The following is a 17,794-nucleotide window of genomic DNA, read 5'->3' as shown; positions in this document are numbered from 1 at the left end:
TTAGCTAAGGTGAGCGACGATCGCTGCTTGAGCGCAGGTATTGCCTTTGTGGGCGAGAGAGACTGCGAGCTAGAGAGTGTGAGAAAGAGAGAGTGCGTGCAGCTGGCGCGCCTGCGATAAGTGCAGAGCAAATAGTTTACATTTCTTTTCAATTCTTTCGTTCTGCCTGTGTGATAAATAGAAACGAAAAGCAAGCTAAAAGAAAAACTGTGTACAAAGATAAGACATCAATGCGTACATGACTGAATGCGCTTTTCCTGGCAGAGTAATTGCAGTTTCACCATTTATCACACACATACTATACATATATGCATTTCATTCATTTAATTTCTTTAAAGGAAATGCCCAAGTTGATAATCACAATAGGTACATTGGTTTTGACTTGATTTCTTTGCTTAAACAATTTTATTAACCCGCCATCGCTAGTATGGTGTTGTTTTTATCGATCTGCCGGCCACCACAGCATATCGCGGGCCGCCACAGCATATTGCGGGCCGCCACATTTTTGCACAGCGCGTTGGTTACACTGCGAAGACTGATAACAGAAGCACTATAATTATCAAAATTAAATAAATAGTAAGCGAACTCACGTATTGCTGTAAAAACTAATTGCAGCATAATCTTAATACGCGCATTTTAGAAGACTTTTATAGATAGTCATAAAGTATGAGCGAAGTGAGCGCCGCCGATAAACTGGAATATGTCAAGTCAAAGATTGGCAAGCACATAGACTTTCCAAAAAAGGGCATTGTTTTCCGGTGAGTGTTATCTGCCTAATTAACCATGTCGAGATTGATTGTTAACAAAGGCTAAACATGTGTTTTGCCCTCTTATCAGCGATATATTTGGCGCACTAACCGACCCCGATGCGTGCGTTTATCTGCGCGATTTGTTGCTGCAACATATACGTGCCGCACATCCCGATGTGGAGCTGATAGTGGGACTAGACTCACGTGGTTTTCTGTTTAATCTGCTACTCGCCACCGAGCTGGGAGTGGGTTGTGCGCCGATACGCAAGAAGGGCAAGCTGGCGGGCGAGGTTATCTCTGTGGAGTATCAACTGGAATATGGCACTGTACTAACTAATCTTTGTACAAATTGATTCTAAGCTAACTTACGTTTGCTTTTTATAGGACACGTTTGAAATACAGCGTGCTGCTATCAAGCCCGGACAGAAAGTGCTGCTTGTGGATGATCTGCTAGCCACAGGTGGCTCTCTACGTGCAGCTACAGAGCTGGTGCGCAAAGTGGGCGGCGTGGTGCTGGAAAGCCTAGTGGTCATAGAGTTGGAGGAATTGCAGGGACGAAAGAAGCTGGACTGCAATGTACATTCCTTGATTCAATACTAAAACTGCCTAGAACAAATTTACTGCTATAAGTGCATTTAGCTATGAATTTTGTACCTTTTAAAATACCACTAAATGAATTTTTCTATGATATATGGTAAAAGTGTAAAGCATTTCAAAGGTTGTACAAGAAAATAAATAAGCATCTTTATATTTATACAAACGACAAGCTCTTATTATTTGGTAAAATAATGGGAATGTTTTTGAGACTTATCTTGAAACTTTTACGAGCAACCCGTGCAGCGATGTTATGGGCGAAGCAACCCCCATTCTCTTTCGCGTAGCTACGCTCTCTTTGCTGGAGCTAATGCGCAACGGAAGCTCTCTTATGGCGCTTTTACCGGCCAGCTACAGGCATAAACAACAACAATATTTGCCCGTAAAAAAGACGCTATGCTCGCTGATAAACAAAATCAAAATAGCTCGCTCGGCGCGCGCCCCCGCACAACCCAAAATGAGGAGATACAAAATCCCAGAGAGTGTCAGAAAGTGAGAGAGAGCGGTAGAGAGAGAGAGAGTGTGTGTACTGAAAGTTTTTATGGGGCAGCCTGTGCTCATTTCGCATTTGAATTCAAACGTGAAATGTGCGTCGCGCGGAACTAAAAGTTTGTTAGCCAAATTGCATATGTATGTGTGTGAGTGTGTATGTGTGTGGCCATGTGCGATTGTTTAATGAGAAATTAGTAAATCTCAGCTGCAAGCAAATCAAATTGCTATTGACGACACAACGCACAATTGGCAGACAATCGACAATATAAACGACAATAAGAGCCAATAAAAAACTTTGTCAATTGATGGTGTTACGTATACGCCGCGTGCGACTTTAATTTTGAATGTTTTGTTTGCGTGTTTGTGATTGTTTGTGTGTGTATACATACAAGCGAAGACTGTGTGTGTGTCTGCATTTATATAAATAAATTGTAGGCGCACATAAAAAATTGAAGAAAAAAAATTTGCAACAACGCAGAAAACAAACATAAAATACGTAAAAAAATAAATGCTACGCTTCTTTTTGTGAACTCTTGCTCAGTTGTGTGTGGACAGCTGCAAACACAATTTGTTGACTTTAAATAAACAAAAATTGCAACATTAAATAAAAAAAAATAAATAAACACAAACTCAACCCTTGAAACAGGCGCGCATCAAAAACGAAGTTCAAGTCGTAAAAATCAATAACTGACATCTTGACTGCAACAGCAGCTGACACACCCACCACTAAGCCCACTCAACCTGCCCCTCCCCCACCCACACTCGACATACAATAGAACACACAGTACAATAAATGTTTGGAAGCAATTCAAACTTTGTTACCATTGCTGACACAATTTCGACTTTTATTGTTGTAATACAAATATAGTTGAAATCTATTAATGTGGTGTGTGTGTGCATGTATTTGTGTATTTTCAAATATATTTTTGTCAACTAATTTTAGCAAGTAAAGCGTAAAATGCTGTGAGCAAACTCACACGCAAATTTTGAAACTGTCGCCAAATGCACGCGAAATTTTATGTCGCGTAGCGGCGACCCAATAAATAAATCAACAACAAAATTTAAAAAATAAATAAAATATTAAGGCGCAAATATGCGAGCGAGAGCAATAAGTTTGAATAAAAAATAAAACATATATGTATATGCAAAAGAAACAAAAAACAACCAAATCAGTTCCTATGCATTTGTTAATACGTATAAATGAAATTGAACAAGCATACGGCAAATTGTCGCATACGGCGATATTTGCTAATATTTACGGCCCTATCGCTGCTGCTGTTGCCCCTCTCGCTCATCTATCTCGTGTGGAACGAGCAGCTGCAAAAGATAAATGGCTTTGAGGTGAGTACTTTCTATATATATATAGGTATAGAATGTATGTGTGTGTGTGTGTGCTGGCCAAGGACATGCACATACAAACACATACAAGTGTAGAATTTGTTGCTGTTAGTTGGCAGTTAGCTGGTAGCTATAGTAGTGCCAAAGTGCCCTGCAAACATGCAGAGCCTAAGCCCATATGACAAACCCAAACTATACTACATGCCCTGGTATATAAAGCTGCTACACTGAAAAAAAAAACAAAAAGAAACAATACTAGCTTAAGTACTTTAACAAATTTAAGCTGCAATAAATATGAATACACTAATTGTAAATAAATGTAATTAATATTTTAAACTAAAGCTTGCATTTCTCTCAGTGCAAATGCTATATGCAATAGCAATTTATATATAGCACAAAATGTTTGAAGTGCTGCCCCTAACAACAAGCAAAAACCCAAATAAAAAAAGGACAGACCAGCATGGAATTGCCACTAATCGATTGTTTGTTACATAGTCTACAGGCTACAGTTTAATATCAGTTCATTAGCTTGTACGCCCCTTGGCATAATGCACACACACATTCATATTCAAATTATGTTTAATCAATGAACTAATGACATATTGAATGCAGTGCACGCGCTGAGCAATATTTGAGAACATTATGCAACTTGCTGTCGACGCAAATAGAAGAAACTAATAATTAAAACTAAAATAAATCAATTCAAATAGAATAGATATATATATAGCTATAGCTTGCTTTGCTATGGCTGAGTAACACTCAATTGCTCATGAATATTATTTACATATTTCTTGTTGTTCTTTGCTTTTGCTTTCGCACCTTGTTGCTATTTTTGTGGTTTTCTGATCGTTGCTAAATTATATATATTATATTTAACGCGCTGTAAATTAATACAGAGCGAATTAGCTCACGCGCTGGCAAGTCAATGGGACTGACACGCGACCCCCAACCAATCCCACCCAAGCGCTGAGCGCTAAGCTGCTTAAATTTCGCTTTTGCACAACAGACACAAAGGCGTCCGTCCCGCCCGCTACGCTTGCCACACCCACCACCCACTTGTAATGCGCCACTTTGCATGCCACACACAACAGAACGGCCTTGGCCATTTGATGTTTGCAAAGAATACTTTTGCGTGAGTTGAATTTAATTGCCTCAGCACATTTGCGTAGGCTCTCACAAGGAAAATCGATGCAATTGACAGGCCATAAACTGACTGCGTTCAACATTCACAAACGACGAATGTCTTTAGCAAAGATAACACGGCGTATGCGTGTTCTAGCATAAAGCATAAAGTCCAACATGCAAACACGCCCACACGCCCACTCTACCGCCTAGACAAGCAGAGCAGCGGCCCAAGTGACATAACCGCCCACACTTGGTTCGCACAAACATTTGCGTACTATACATAAATAAATACGTGCATAAATAGTTTTGTATTTAAAACTCACAATCACATTCATCATGCGGGCTGCCAAAAAAGTTATGCGCTATAAGTTACCCTAGACTCTTTATGTTTCAATTGGCTTAGCTTGTGGCATATTCTTATATTTTTATTAAGCATTAAGCATATTTTATTATTTTTTTTTCAACAACAAAGCAACTTGTTTGTTTAATATTAGTGCGCAGTGTGTTGCTAAACAAAAGTTTAACAGCAATTTGACCGCTGAACGTTGCTCTCTCTCTCTTTCTCTCGCTTGCTGTTTACGTTTCACAATCATCAGCGCTAGATTTCGTATGTTTATAAAGTAGACAAGTGTAGATAATGGCAGCTTGCTTTAGATTTTTAATTGGCAGCGAGAACGGTCAAGAGGGGTGACCCTGACACTGCTCCTCAATCATAAACGCTTGTATATAACGCATACGCCATGTAATCTTTTGCTTATTTGCTCGCAATACAAAACAATTAACGAATGTTTATGGTAAATGTGCGTGTGCTTTTTGTAGGCATTCAATCTACAGCAGCAGCAACAACAACAACAGCAGCAGCAACAGCTGCAACCAGCAGCGGGCCAAACGTTTCGTTATCCTGTGCTCTTGCTGAACAAGAATAAAAACAAGGAGCTTACTGTGATTGCAACTGGCAAAGCAAAGCCAAATAAATGGCGTTATGTTGATAAAGTAAATATCAAACACATACACACACACACATGCACACATACACTAACGCACACTTTAAGGCTGTTTTGCTTAAAAAGAAATTTATGCAGTGTACGAGCGATCTGAAGATTTATTGGCAGCTAGTGTTGAACTTTTAGTTTGTTCTTTTGGGTTTGGCATAAGCTGCGCCCCCGTTCTTAATTGTTGCTTTTACTTGTTTAGTTATTAAGCATACGCCTCGTGTTCGAACATGCGCTAATATTCTCCCTTCTCTTTGTCTCTTTGCCCAAACAGGACATCAATCAAACTCATTTGCCGCTCATTCCCGACTATGCGGTGCAAACACTTAAGCCGCTTGAAATGCAGCAACTGGCCTTGGTGGGTGTGGCGCAGCCCTAATTGTTTAACAACATAAGCATATTAATATTTTGTTTGCACTCGATTTCCAGCGCATGGAGAGCAGACTCGATAGACTGAAGGAGAAATGCACAGAGCATGGCTTGGATGTATTAGGTAAGCAAATAATGTAATAACTGTTTAACTATATATAAAGCGTTGATGTTTTCAGGTCACGATAGCTGGCATACGCCCAATACGTGGGAGTTTTTGGTTAATAAAAAATATCACATTATATGGTAAGTGACTGGACTTGCTGACTCACCTGCAGTTTCATCATGTAATTCTCTTTTCACAACAGGTGCAATGTGTTCAAGGCTGCGTCCTCTTCTTGGATGTTCAATTTCAATATCTTGGCCGGTTATACGCCCAACTATTTGCTGCATACCAAAAAGATTCTGCTCAACTTGGCCAGAGAGCGTTATCCACGTGTCACATTAGATGAGGTGATTGCTTAAATACGCTACATAATAAAAAAAAAAAAAAATTGATAAATTTGTTCATTTTATTTTACTTGCAGCTGCGCGAGGCACAAAATGATTCAATTACCTTTATCATAGCGCGAAATCCCTTTGAGAGACTGCTAAGCGCCTATAGAGATAAGATCGTCTTTGCGCTGCCATATTCCTTTCACGATAAGCTGGGACGTACCATAGTGCGCGGCTATCGCAAAAAGGTGCAACCATAATCCACACACAAGCTTGCCACTAACTGCTTACTGACAGTTTGATTTAATTACAGCCCGCTTTGATTGCACGTGCGGGCAACACCAAGTATCCATCGTTTCCGGAATTCGTGCACTGGCTGCTGGATCAGGTGAAACGTGGCAGCTTCATAGACATGCACTTTGTATCGGCAACTTCGTTTTGCACGCCTTGCCTCATACACTTCGACATGATACTGAAGTTCGAGTCACTGGCCGAGGATCAACTATATCTAATTGAAAAGACTGGCCTCAAGCGGGTCATAGCGCCCGTTTGGCGCAACATGGGCAAGGGGGGAAGAAAAACGCACGAGCTGCAGCATCAGTTTTACTCGCAGCTGACCAGGCAGGAGATGCTGCAGCTCTATGACTACTATCAGTAAGTAAAGTTTCAATTAAAGTAAATGAACTTAAGACTAAACAAAAGTTAGCTTAACCAACCATTTGTTAGACAGATAGATTCAACTATTCATTATTAACAATTGCTTTCATTAATAGATATGACTTCGAGCTGTTTGGCTATGACATCAAGGAATACTTGCAGTTCGCCCGTGCTGATGATACAGTGGGCCTGGCCGCAATGGGGGTGTAGCTAATAGCTGTAATATCAATTAAATTTAATATTAGCAATTCATAGAATTTAGCGCAATGTAGTTGAATATATCTATCTATAAACAAATTAGCCGTCACAGTACGTAAATTGCAAGAATGTTGATAATAATGAATGAAACAATAATAAAGTTAATGCAAAACATAATATGTGAATTTGGTTTATATATAATAACTTAGAGCTAACAACAAATTGTAACGCAATATTTGCTTTTGATTTACGTTTTAAATGAAACTGTACATACTAATGACTAATTAGCAATAAAAAAATGATAACAAATGAAATGTTGATGAATTGATTATTTACAAAAGTATTTGAAAACTTGTTATATATTTTTTTTGGAATTTTGTTTTTATTTTTTGTTGTATGTTTTTGTTGGTTTTGATCTTAAATAATACATTCAATTCTTTCACTTTTTGCATTAAATGTAAAAACATATTATTTAATGTATATTGTATATATATATATATGCCTAATAAACTATGCGCCTGTATTGGTTTGATCAAAAACGTTTAGCATTTCGAAATTATGGATGCAAAAATTGTTAAATTTCTCTTACGCACATAGATTTCAATTCATTGGTTTTAATTATGCAATTAATTTATTTTAATTTTTTTGTTGTTTATTTAGGTAAATATTTTACAGTGTTTTTATTTTATTTATTTATATATTGTATAAAATTTAACTATTTTGTTGTAATGGGTGCACAAATCCTTTGTGTGTGTGTATCTGTGTTTGGTAGGAGCAACGCAATTCTCAACTGAATTGCGTTCGCTGTACGAAGCACATACATTTCATAATAAACCATTGCGACTTTTTTAATTAAAAGTATTTAAAAATGAACACTTGATTTGCGTGCCTACGGATCATTTTGATGTTGCTGTTAGTAATTTGTTAATTACGCTGCGTTTACCTAATTACAAACTATAGACATCACTTAGAGCCTACGCTTTATACACAAGTAATTTGAAGTTTGTTTTGCTCTAATTTTAAATTTTGTAGTTAATTATGCTTGTTTTTTTTTGTTGTTGTTTATACATAAGCTAATTAAAAATACATCAAAATTGTTTAAACAACTACAGTTAGTTGTAAAATGTATATGCAATAATAATGCTCGTTTATGTTTATGAAGATTTGTTGTTGTTATTTGTTGTTGCCGTTTTAAAAACCAGTTGCAACCGCTGCTTGTTGAATGCCGCATGCTTACGCTTAATATCTAAATATATATATATTTATATATGCCTGAACTTAAAGCCTAAACCTATGTGTTTCGTTTAACAAACTAAGCTACATAATTTAAACATACATATTACTATTTATATTAATGTATGCGTCTATACATACATTATATCATTTAGATAAGGCCGTCAATGCAATTAATGCAAATATTTATGTTTGTTTGTTTGTTTGTATAAAAAAAAAAATAAAATATAATATAAACCAAAAATGTTAAATGTTAACGCTGACTGCACGTTCTGAGTTCATTTGATTGTTTCTTGTGTTTGTTGCAACTTTTGTTATTTGGGTTTGGTTTGGTTTAAGTGCTGCAGGCTGAATTGATTTGCAAAACGAGTTAAAAAAGTTACCAATTAAAGTAAAACATTTTAATTACAATTTGTTGCTAGTTAACCTTTAAGCAAGAGTTGCCTAACTAAAAAAAAGGTGTATAGAATAAAGAAAAGCATAAACAACATACGAAGACGTTAGGCATTACTCAACAGCGAGACAGCTGTGTATATATGTGTGTGTGTGTGTGTGTGGTTGTATGTATTGCATATAGATGAAGCATCATGCGAATGTGTTGAACAACAATTGGCGCCAGCAGCAATCACTTGAGGTAAGTATTGAATAACATCGAACTGCGACAGAACTCGCGCTCCTGCTCCATATAGAATAGCATATCGCGCAGATTAACACGCTTAATGCGCGGTCGTAACGTTGTTGTTGTCGTACCACTGCCACTGAGCAAACCGCCGCCACCACTGGCACCCTGGAAAGCAAGAATAAGAGTCTGAGTTGGGGCATCTATTAAAATGCTGCTTGTTGCTTACCACACCCATGCCGCCTGCATCGCTATCAAGTTTGAGTTTTTTTCTTGGTCCAATTGCCTGCAGCGCCGTCAGATTGGCATCCCGCTGACGCAGCTCCTCCATTTCAGCGCGCTGCATTTCTTTTGCCTACAGAGCAGCATCATATAAATTAAAGTTTCAGTCTCAGCATATTCCAAACTTACTCTCGCCTTCATTTTGGCTTGTTCGGGATCTTCCACACGCGTTCTTGACTTGGCCGCACGCAACAGCATTTCACGTTCGAGCTCCTCGTGGCGCTTCTGCTCCGCCTTATCGAGCTCCTCCAGAAACTTGATTTGACCGCGCACATCCTTCGCCTGCTCATAGCGTGGATCCAACTGCAAAATTAACAAGTAGTTAGCAATTTGTATTAAGGCCAAATACTCCGTCGTCGACTACCTTGATGACATCAATGCGGTGCTCCGCTATCACAGCCAACTTCTCAACAATGTTTTTAAGCCGCTCCTGGCACGCGTGCGATATGAGCACAGCCACATCCTGTGAGGGCTCTTCGAGCCCACGCTCTGTGGTAATGGCGCGTATTCGCGCCTGTAGCGCTGGCAGATTGAGAAACACTTCGTCCTTGCAGGAGCGAATTTGCGTGCCGATGTTCTCGGTGCAGCCGAGAATGCGCTGCGATTCCTCGGCCAGATTGACGCCACCCATGGCGGCCACGTCATTGATATCATCATCACCATACATGGACGACGACATGGAGCTTTGTTGGAAAAATGAATTTGCTGCCGCGGCCGCCGCTGCTGAGACCGCAGAGCCTGTGTTGCCACCACCACTGCTAGTGTTCATCTTGTCGTCCCTATCGAGCATATCCTTCTTCTTCTTACTCGCCGACTTGTTGGCCATGGGCATCACGGGACGCTGTATCGTCTTTGGCGAAATCGGCGTCAGGGAAGCGTTCAGCCGCTCTATATGTGGCAGCTGCGGCGCCTTAATCTCCACCAGTTTCGGCTCAAAGTGATGATTGTTATTGTTGTGGTTGTGGTGCAGCGAATTCTGCATCTGCTCCCGTGCACGCAACGCCTCTGGCGGCAAATGCACTGTCGGCAACGACGGCACCGGCAACGCTGTATTCGACGCCGAGTTGATCGTGGAAAGCACCGAAAGTGTCGGCGTTGGCGGTGGTCCGCTATTGGATGATATGGCCGCCAGCGAGGGCGGATGCAAACTGGGCGTTATAGGCTTTATCTGCGTCTGTCCCACCTTCACGGCAGTCACTTTGTTCGTTGGCGTACTGTTCGGCGGCCTTGCTGCCCGTATATGAACTGCGCTGCCCGCTCGCTGCAGCTGCGAGTTGTGTGGTCCGCGTATCTGCACAATGCTCTGAAGATGGAAGAGAATACACAGAGTTAAATAAAAGAGTTTAACTAAGCACATAATATTCAATTCTTTGCAATCTAAAAAAATTATTATACATACACTCGCGATAATTAAAAATTATTTAAAGCTTAAGCAATATTTTGATTTATGAAAAGCAGAAATAAAACTGATGCATCAATGTCCAACAAATATTTTCACTTTAACGTATAGAAATCAATTGACATGATTTTGAAAGCACATTCGATTAGAAAAATACAAAAAGGAGTTATTGGCTATGAATTTACAAAATGTGAACGTCAGAAACAAATTCATATGAACAGAAAAGAGTTCTGAATACTTTTTGAATTAACTACTGTCAATTTCTATGAACAACCTTAGCTTATTTTAGCTTATTTTTTGAATTTAAGTTGTCAAAACAACATAATTAAATATTCAAAATAAACATTTAAAAAGCGGAATGATCATTTTACTGTAGCTAGACTTACAGCTTGCGAGGGCATCGGCAGCGATGGCATTTGTCCACGTATGGTGCTGGTGTTGACCAAACGTGGTGGTGCTGTGGGTAAACGCATGCCTGGTGGCTGCTTTGATATCGTCGTATGGCCAATTGTTGGCCTGGGCGTGTTTAGGGCATGCGGCGTTATCATGCGCACCTGAGTCTGTCCAATGGTCGTTGTTTGGCTAAGACCAATCGGACGGATTTGCGCTTGAATTTTCTACAAGCAAAAATCAAATGTTAAATTACTCAAATTACTGCAAGTGACAACAATATTTACCGGCAGCTGCTGCGGCAATCCAGGCAATCCCAACACATGCTGTGGCGGTGGCTTAATGCCCTCAATAATAAGCTCCTTGGTGTAGAGCGCCTGGCGCAGCAATGGCAAACTTTTCTGTTAATTCCAAAAATAGTTAATAAATTAAATTAAATGAAATAATATGCGACTTACTTTGAGAAAGCCAATGAGGCAGGGCTGTGGACTGGCGTTGAGCAGACGCTCCAGGCGATCGCAAAACTCTTCGGGCTCCACATTCGCATTGACCAGCTCCTGAATTAGGGTGCGCACATTTTTCTCAACCGGCTTGGGCTCACGTGTCGATAATTCTATTAAATTTGCTAAAAATTTGCGACACTTTTCTTTGGTATTGCCCTGTGCAGCGGTTGTTGCTGATGTGGCTGCTGATGCTGCATTGGTCGCGCCTGACGTTGCTGCTGTTGTTCCCACACTGTTGTTGTTATGATTGGTATGCTGTTGTTGCTGCTGTGCTGGTATCGTTTGGATTTGCGTGACCTGTGGCAAATGGGGCGCCTGAAGTTGCGTCAAGTTGGGCGCTCCCCCAAAGCTGTGCGCATTGCTGTTCGCCACAGAGTTGACAATGATATTGCTGGAGGTTGTATTGCTCAGTGACTGCGATTATAAATATAGAAATTGATAGTTGAGAGAGATATAAGCATAAGTGCATGTGTATGTGAGTGTGTGCGTTAAAGTGCAAACAAAGAGTCATAAGCATAAGTTAACAACAATTGTAAACAAAGCCAAAAAGCCGAGGTGTGCTTACCGATTACATATTTTGATATTATTCTTGATTTACTACAGCACAATTCGCAATTTTGGCTTTGCTTGCTTATAAACTAAATGAGACAGAAGTAAATATAATGCATGAGCTTAGCATAAGTTTTCATCCTCATTTCCTTTTACAGCAGCACAGCACAAACTAAATGTGAAAAAAATATATATTGTAGAACTAGGTACGTCAAGTCAATTACACAGACAATTACAACGGCAGCATGCATAAACTGAGCAAAATGTACAAATTATAGTTATGTATATATAAATTGTAAAAATCATTAAAAAATACTGGGCATACCCAGCAGATCGTCTAAACAGAAGCTTGTAAATTAAATTTGAATTTGTAATTATAATATTTGAAACTGAAGCGTATAAACAATTTAATTTAACAGACAATAGTTCGATAGACAGAGAGAGAGCAAGCGCAAAAGAAAGTAGAGAGTACAAATTCGTTTGTTGTGGCTTGAAATCTTTTACGTTTTGCTTGATCTTTATTGTGGCTGCCACATTGGCGGCAGCAGCTGCGGCTGCCGCTGCGGCGCTGACTGAGGCCTGTTGCTGCTGTTTATGTTGCTGTTGTTGTTGGTGCTTCAGTTGCAGTTGTAGCTTCTGCTGATGCAGGTTAGTAGCGGGTTTGTTATTACAGTTACTGCTGTTGTTGTTGCTAGTAGTGGTTGTGGTGGTGTTGGTGAGATTATTACTGTTATTGTTATTATTATTGTTATTGCTGTTGGATGGAAGGATTGTGGATGATGTACGGACAATCGTCTTGCGTAGTGCTGTAATGCTAGTGCTGGCAGTAGTTGCTTGTGAGGTTTGCTGTTGTTGTTGTTGCTGCTGCGTTAGTTGCTGCTGCTGCTGTTGCTGTTGTGATGTTGATGATTGGCCATGATATCTACTTACAGCTGCAGCTGGCACTGTTTGCAGTCGTATCTGTGTGGTTGTGGCATGATTTGTGGTTGTTGTTGTCGTGTTGCTGTTTGTATTGTTGTTGCTGGTGTTGGATATGGTTTGTGTCATAGTCGGCGGACCCGTCGTTGTGGTTGTGCCCATGCGCAACAACTGGAATCCATTATCCGTTTTCAGTAACAATGCAGGCGTTTGTCCTGGATTAAGTGTGCTTAAAGTTATCTAAAACAAAGAGAAGAGAGTTATGCAGAGAGAAGAACGAGAGAGAGCCAGAGGTATAATAATTATGCATATGTGTATGTATATGTTTGTCGATATGTGTGCGTGTGTGTGTGGGCATGCATGTGGGTGGTTGTGTGTGTGTGTGTTGTAAGGGAGCCTGGTGTGGATTAGTAGGGTAGTGAATCCCACCACAACAACAAAACTCTGGCGACCAGCGACCAGTCATAACCCAAAGAACTCCATGATACATATATACATAATTATATACACATACATACATTTAGGCAACTTACCGCTGGACTTTGTGGCCTCACACCGCCCATATGCGTATTGCTTATAACCACACGACTTAGCGGATTGGCGGGCATATTCTTTGGCTGGTGTTGTTGTTGATGCTGCTGCTGTTGCTGCTGCGTCGGCGCCTGCGGACGCATGCCAACCACAACGCCCGCGGGCAGCATTGAGTTTAATAAAGGCTGACCGGCCTGTAAAATGCAAACATTATTAATATACAAGATACAAATTTATAGGTATAAGTACAGTACAATCTCGCTAATGTTTACAACGACTTTCCATCACAATTTCACAAGACAAACTGAAATGCTCTGATTGTTACGAATACTTGAGATTGCTATGTAATAAGTCTTAAATTAAAATGTTTGTTTTTTTTCTTCTTCTTCTACAGCATGCAGCATTTAACAACAGTCGCGTTGCGTCCTTAGATCACGCTCAACCAAAGTGCAAGTACAAATTTTTGTTTCCAATAAGCGCCGGGCATATTTGCCAGCGCGTACTGTACTTTTTTTTATAAAGAAATCATAAGCCATGGACTAATGCATAAATTTTGGCGTTTGTTGTACTACAAAGAAAGCATAAAATCTTAGCTAAGGCTACCAAAGGATAAAGTATACATATATATGTTGTATGTACATATGTATATATGAGGTGTGGAAATATTGGGTTTGTTTTTGAAAGGAACAACTCTCAGTTGGATTAAAGTCGAAAAGCAGTTTAGGAATTAAGCGCAATCAGTATGGGAAAAATGAAAGAAACATAAAAGTACAGTGAAGTTGAGCTAAGGCAAACGCATTTAGCAAGTGTTCATTGTAGAAAGCAAACATGACCAGCAGTAAGCAAATAAAACTAAATAAGAGAGTATGGTAGGTGGAGGTAGAGCTTGGAAGGAAGTGGGTAGGTGGGAAGAGTTCACCCATCGCACGCAGGCATAGAAGCGCCTGAATTTGGCGCCTAGATTGCGGCGAGAGTTGGTGAGTTTTCATTTTTTGTTGGTGGATACCTGATTGATGGTCTTGGTCATGGTTACAATTCCTGCTGCTGGTGCACTTTGAACTAGACCCGCCGGCAGTGTGACAACAGCATGGTGATTGGATTTAATAACTAAGGTTTGTGTTTGGCTGGCACCTACTGATTGCGTTTGTTGTTGATGTTGCTGCTGCTGCTGGTGATGCAGAGCCGGCACACCATGTCCAGCAATGCCCGCTGTTATGGTCTTTATGGTGGTCGTTTGCGGCAGCTGAGCGGTTGAGATAAGACTGCCATTGGGTAATGCTTGGCTGGTGAAGGTGATGCGATTGCTGTTGTTGCTGGCAGCAGCAGCTGCCTGTGAGGCCGTTTGGCTGCTATTCATGCTGTGCTTTATGAACTACAGTGAACACTATTATTGCAGAGCTGACTGCTAAGGCAACTGTTTGTTGCTGTGTTGTTGTTGGGCCGCCTGTTTGCTCGATCAACTGTACAGCTGTGCCATGTTGTTGCTGTTGTCGCTGCTGTTGTTATTGTCACTCATGCTGCAAGGCAAAAGTTTAAAGCAACTTTAGTGTTTAATTGTTTATAAATAAAAGACTTTTACACGCCTGCAACACACACACTCAATGTTGCCTCTGTCTGTCTAACTGTGTGTGTGTGTGTTTTTTCGCTTTGCTGCAGCTGTTTGACGAGTCTATGGTCGAGGGGGGCGCGGATGTTATAAGCCGACTAATTGTCTATTTGGCCAACTTTGGCATATTTTTTACGTCTGGTTTCTTATTTATTGCATTCACCTTGGCGTCCCAGCATATATTGTGGGGTGCTCCGCTGACAAGCGCAGCGCCAGCAACCTTGCTGCTGCTGCGCTGGCGACGATGATGTTGAGACTCCTTGTCCCGTTAGCTCTATATTTGTTTTTTTATGCGTTTTTTAAGCCGCCCGCTCGCTGCTTTTCTAGCTTATTTTCACTCACACACACGCGCACGCTGCCTCGGGCTTTGTTAGTTTACTTAGCACGTCTTAATTGTGGCTTTATTTTGATAATTTCTAGCATGTATAAAAAAATTTGGCAGCAACCGAGCGCAACGCCATTTTCACGATGCGCGTGCAAAAAGTAGTGATGAGCGATACTTTTTTTGGTTTGTAATCACATGCTGGATGACAGTTGACTGCAGTAACATGAACTGTTATATCCCTGTTATTTTAACAGAAGCGATGACTCCTATACGAATATTTTAACATTACTAAGTGCGAGCGAGATGGAAATATGGGAATAATTTAGCAAGTATTATCCATAATTTTCAGTATGTTACTTTAACATATGCTGTGAACATACTGTTAACAGAGCAGTTTTGATAGTCGATTATAAATTCTGTTGTGTTATCGGCGCTAATATTTGAAATGCATGATCATTTTAAATTTTAAAAAAGAAAAGCTATAAGGCCGCGTTACTTACGTTTCGAATAAGCCATTTTTAAAAACTTGTTATTTCACGCCATTGACTTGTTTCTGATTATGCTAACAAGCAAAAGAAAAAACAAGTTAATGAAATTAATCACGAAACAAATCTTTTCAGCAACATTTTTGACATGTCGTCAGATAACTTTACACTGTGCCTCAATATATATTGAATTAATTTTTTCGTGTGGCATAAATTCATTTTATTATTTTAATGCTAATATAGTGGCTTAAGATTAATGAGTATTTTGCTTTAAATGACTATTTATTTACAAGTTTGATGCTCCTATTAAATTCAATTCCTTTCAAATCTGGAGCTAGGTTGTGTTCGATTCTGAACATAATCATAGGCAAAGACCGTTTTTGCCGATACTTTGGCACTGTTGTTCTGAAACTGCGCATAAAATGGACTGTCAGCAAATTTATTTTGGGTAAAAGGTTTCCTGGTTGTTGGTCTTGTGGTGTGTGCACGGCTCTGTTCAAAGAGAGCGTTGAACTTGGCAAAGAAGGGATGATCAAACGGATTTTTAGTCGTTGCCGTCTTGGTAGTAGGACGATGAGTGGAAGTTGGTTTCGTCGAGGTTAATAGATAAGGCCTAGGTGTGGTACTGGGCCGCTTTGTTGTTGTTGTTGTTGTAGGCTTATAAGTTGTTGAGGTTCTTGAGGTGGATTTAGTTGTGGAAAATGGCCGCCTTGTTGTTGTTGTAAGTTGTTTATAAGTTGTTAACTTAGTCGTTCTTGTGGTGGATTTTGTTGTAGTAAATGGCCGTTTTGTTGTTGTTGTTGTTGGCTTATAAGTTGTTGATGTTCTTGTGGTGGATTTAGTTGTGGTGAATGGCCGCCTTGTTGTTGTAATAGGTTTATAAGTTGTTAACTTTGGCGTGCTTGTGGTGGATTTTATTGTAGTAAATGGCCGTTTTGTTGTTGTTGAAGGTTTATAAGTTGTTGAGGTTCTTGTGGTGGATTTAGTTGTAGTCAATGGCCGCATTGTTGTTGTTGTTGTTAAAAATTGTTGGTAATTAATAATTGATATCGTAGGCAATTTTGTCGTGGATCTTGTGGCTGTTAATGGATTAATTCTGTTGGAAGTTCTTACTGTTGTAGATCTCGTTGTTGTAAATTTCGTTGTTGTAAACGGACGTGTTGTTGTTGTTATTTTAGTTATCGTGGGTTTCGTTGGAGTAAACGGACGCACAGTGGTTGATTTTTGTGTAGATCTCGTTGTTGTAAACAGACGTGCTGTTGTTGTAATCTTAGTTACCGTGGGTTTCGTTGCAGACGGATAATATTTTGTCGTTGTTGTGCTTTTACTTGTTGTAGGCGGGCGAACAGTTGTGATTGGCTTGGTGGTAGCCGATTGCTTCCCAATTTGTGGCGTATTTGTTGCGGCTGAAGTGGCGGTAAACTTAATAAGCTCATTACGGAAGCTATCGCTGCTAATGTACGCATGCTTATGAACATTGCTGGGCTTTTTAGTTGTTGTCTTAACAAGAGTTGGCTTTGCAGTTGAGCTCGGTTGGCTAATGCTGCTCAAAAATGGATTGTTGACAAAGCTTTGAGTCGTAGGTGATATTTTTATTTGACTCGGTAGATCCTTGCTTGGTTTTAAAAAGGGATTGTTGAAATAGCTTTGAGTATTAGGTGTTATTTTTATGGTTTTTTGATTTGAGAGATCCTTGCTTGGGTTGGGATTGTTGACAAAGCTTTGAGTCGTAGGTGTTATTTTTATTTGACTCGGTAGATCCTTGCTTGGCTTTAAGAAGGGATTGTTGACATAACTTTGAGTAGTAGGAGTTATTTTTATGGCTTTTTGACTAGTGTGATCCATGCTTGGGTTTAAAAAGGGATTGTGGGCATAATTGGGCTTGGCAGTAGCTAATGTCTGTGACTTTACAGCCAATGTCTGAGTGTGCTGTGTCTGCTTTGTTGGGTTCAAGAAAGGATTCGAGGCATAGGCTTGTTGTGGCTTGAATGCAACTGTGGCTTTG

General features: G+C 40.0%; 3 protein-coding genes across 11 annotated transcripts; 2 read left to right on the top strand and 1 right to left on the bottom strand.

Moving 5' to 3' along the window:
• Positions 1-549: 549 nt before the first annotated feature.
• Positions 550-1,487, top strand: LOC108599135 (adenine phosphoribosyltransferase). Its single transcript, XM_017985924.2, has 3 exons — positions 550-758; positions 838-1,075; positions 1,134-1,487. Exons 1-3 carry the CDS (start codon positions 667-669, stop codon positions 1,347-1,349), a joined length of 546 nt encoding a protein of 181 aa, XP_017841413.1. The 5' UTR covers positions 550-666; the 3' UTR covers positions 1,350-1,487.
• Positions 1,488-1,910: 423 nt separating this feature from the next.
• On the top strand, positions 1,911-7,229 carry LOC108601094 (carbohydrate sulfotransferase 11). Of its 3 annotated transcripts, none has more exons than XM_017989005.2 (9): positions 1,911-1,973; positions 2,779-3,176; positions 5,565-5,648; positions 5,720-5,783; positions 5,839-5,905; positions 5,968-6,112; positions 6,187-6,342; positions 6,408-6,748; positions 6,868-7,225. In XM_017989005.2, exons 2-9 carry the CDS (start codon positions 3,036-3,038, stop codon positions 6,959-6,961), a joined length of 1,092 nt encoding a protein of 363 aa, XP_017844494.1. In that variant the 5' UTR covers positions 1,911-1,973; positions 2,779-3,035; the 3' UTR covers positions 6,962-7,225. The 3 variants fall into 3 exon arrangements, with proteins under 3 accessions (XP_017844494.1, XP_017844493.1, XP_033149632.1); XM_017989004.2 differs by lacking the exon at positions 1,911-1,973 and adding an exon at positions 5,118-5,291 and having other exon boundaries at positions 2,383-3,176; positions 6,868-7,229; XM_033293741.1 differs by lacking the exon at positions 1,911-1,973 and having other exon boundaries at positions 2,395-3,176.
• A 430-nt stretch (positions 7,230-7,659) lies between these two features.
• LOC108600617 (transcription initiation factor TFIID subunit 4) lies at positions 7,660-15,460 on the bottom strand. Of its 7 annotated transcripts, none has more exons than XM_017988294.1 (11): positions 15,143-15,460; positions 14,380-14,890; positions 13,376-13,567; positions 12,429-13,082; positions 11,331-11,789; positions 11,160-11,273; positions 10,869-11,099; positions 9,448-10,386; positions 9,213-9,386; positions 9,031-9,156; positions 7,660-8,969 (listed from the first exon to the last, which is right to left on the bottom strand). In XM_017988294.1, exons 2-11 carry the CDS (start codon positions 14,728-14,730, stop codon positions 8,808-8,810), a joined length of 3,402 nt encoding a protein of 1,133 aa, XP_017843783.1. In that variant the 5' UTR covers positions 14,731-14,890; positions 15,143-15,460; the 3' UTR covers positions 7,660-8,807. The 7 variants fall into 7 exon arrangements, with proteins under 7 accessions (XP_017843783.1, XP_017843784.1, XP_017843786.1 ...); XM_017988295.1 differs by having other exon boundaries at positions 14,509-14,890; XM_017988297.1 differs by having other exon boundaries at positions 12,855-13,082; positions 15,143-15,458.
• Between the last annotated feature and the right edge of the window lie 2,334 nt (positions 15,461-17,794).

The sequence above is a fragment of the Drosophila busckii genome, chromosome 3L, assembly GCF_011750605.1.
Source record: "Drosophila busckii strain San Diego stock center, stock number 13000-0081.31 chromosome 3L, ASM1175060v1, whole genome shotgun sequence".
Classification (NCBI taxonomy): Eukaryota; Metazoa; Arthropoda; class Insecta; order Diptera; family Drosophilidae; genus Drosophila; species Drosophila busckii.
The sequence above is the reverse complement of the archived record's forward strand: the minus strand, read 5'-3'. Positions and strand labels throughout refer to the sequence as shown.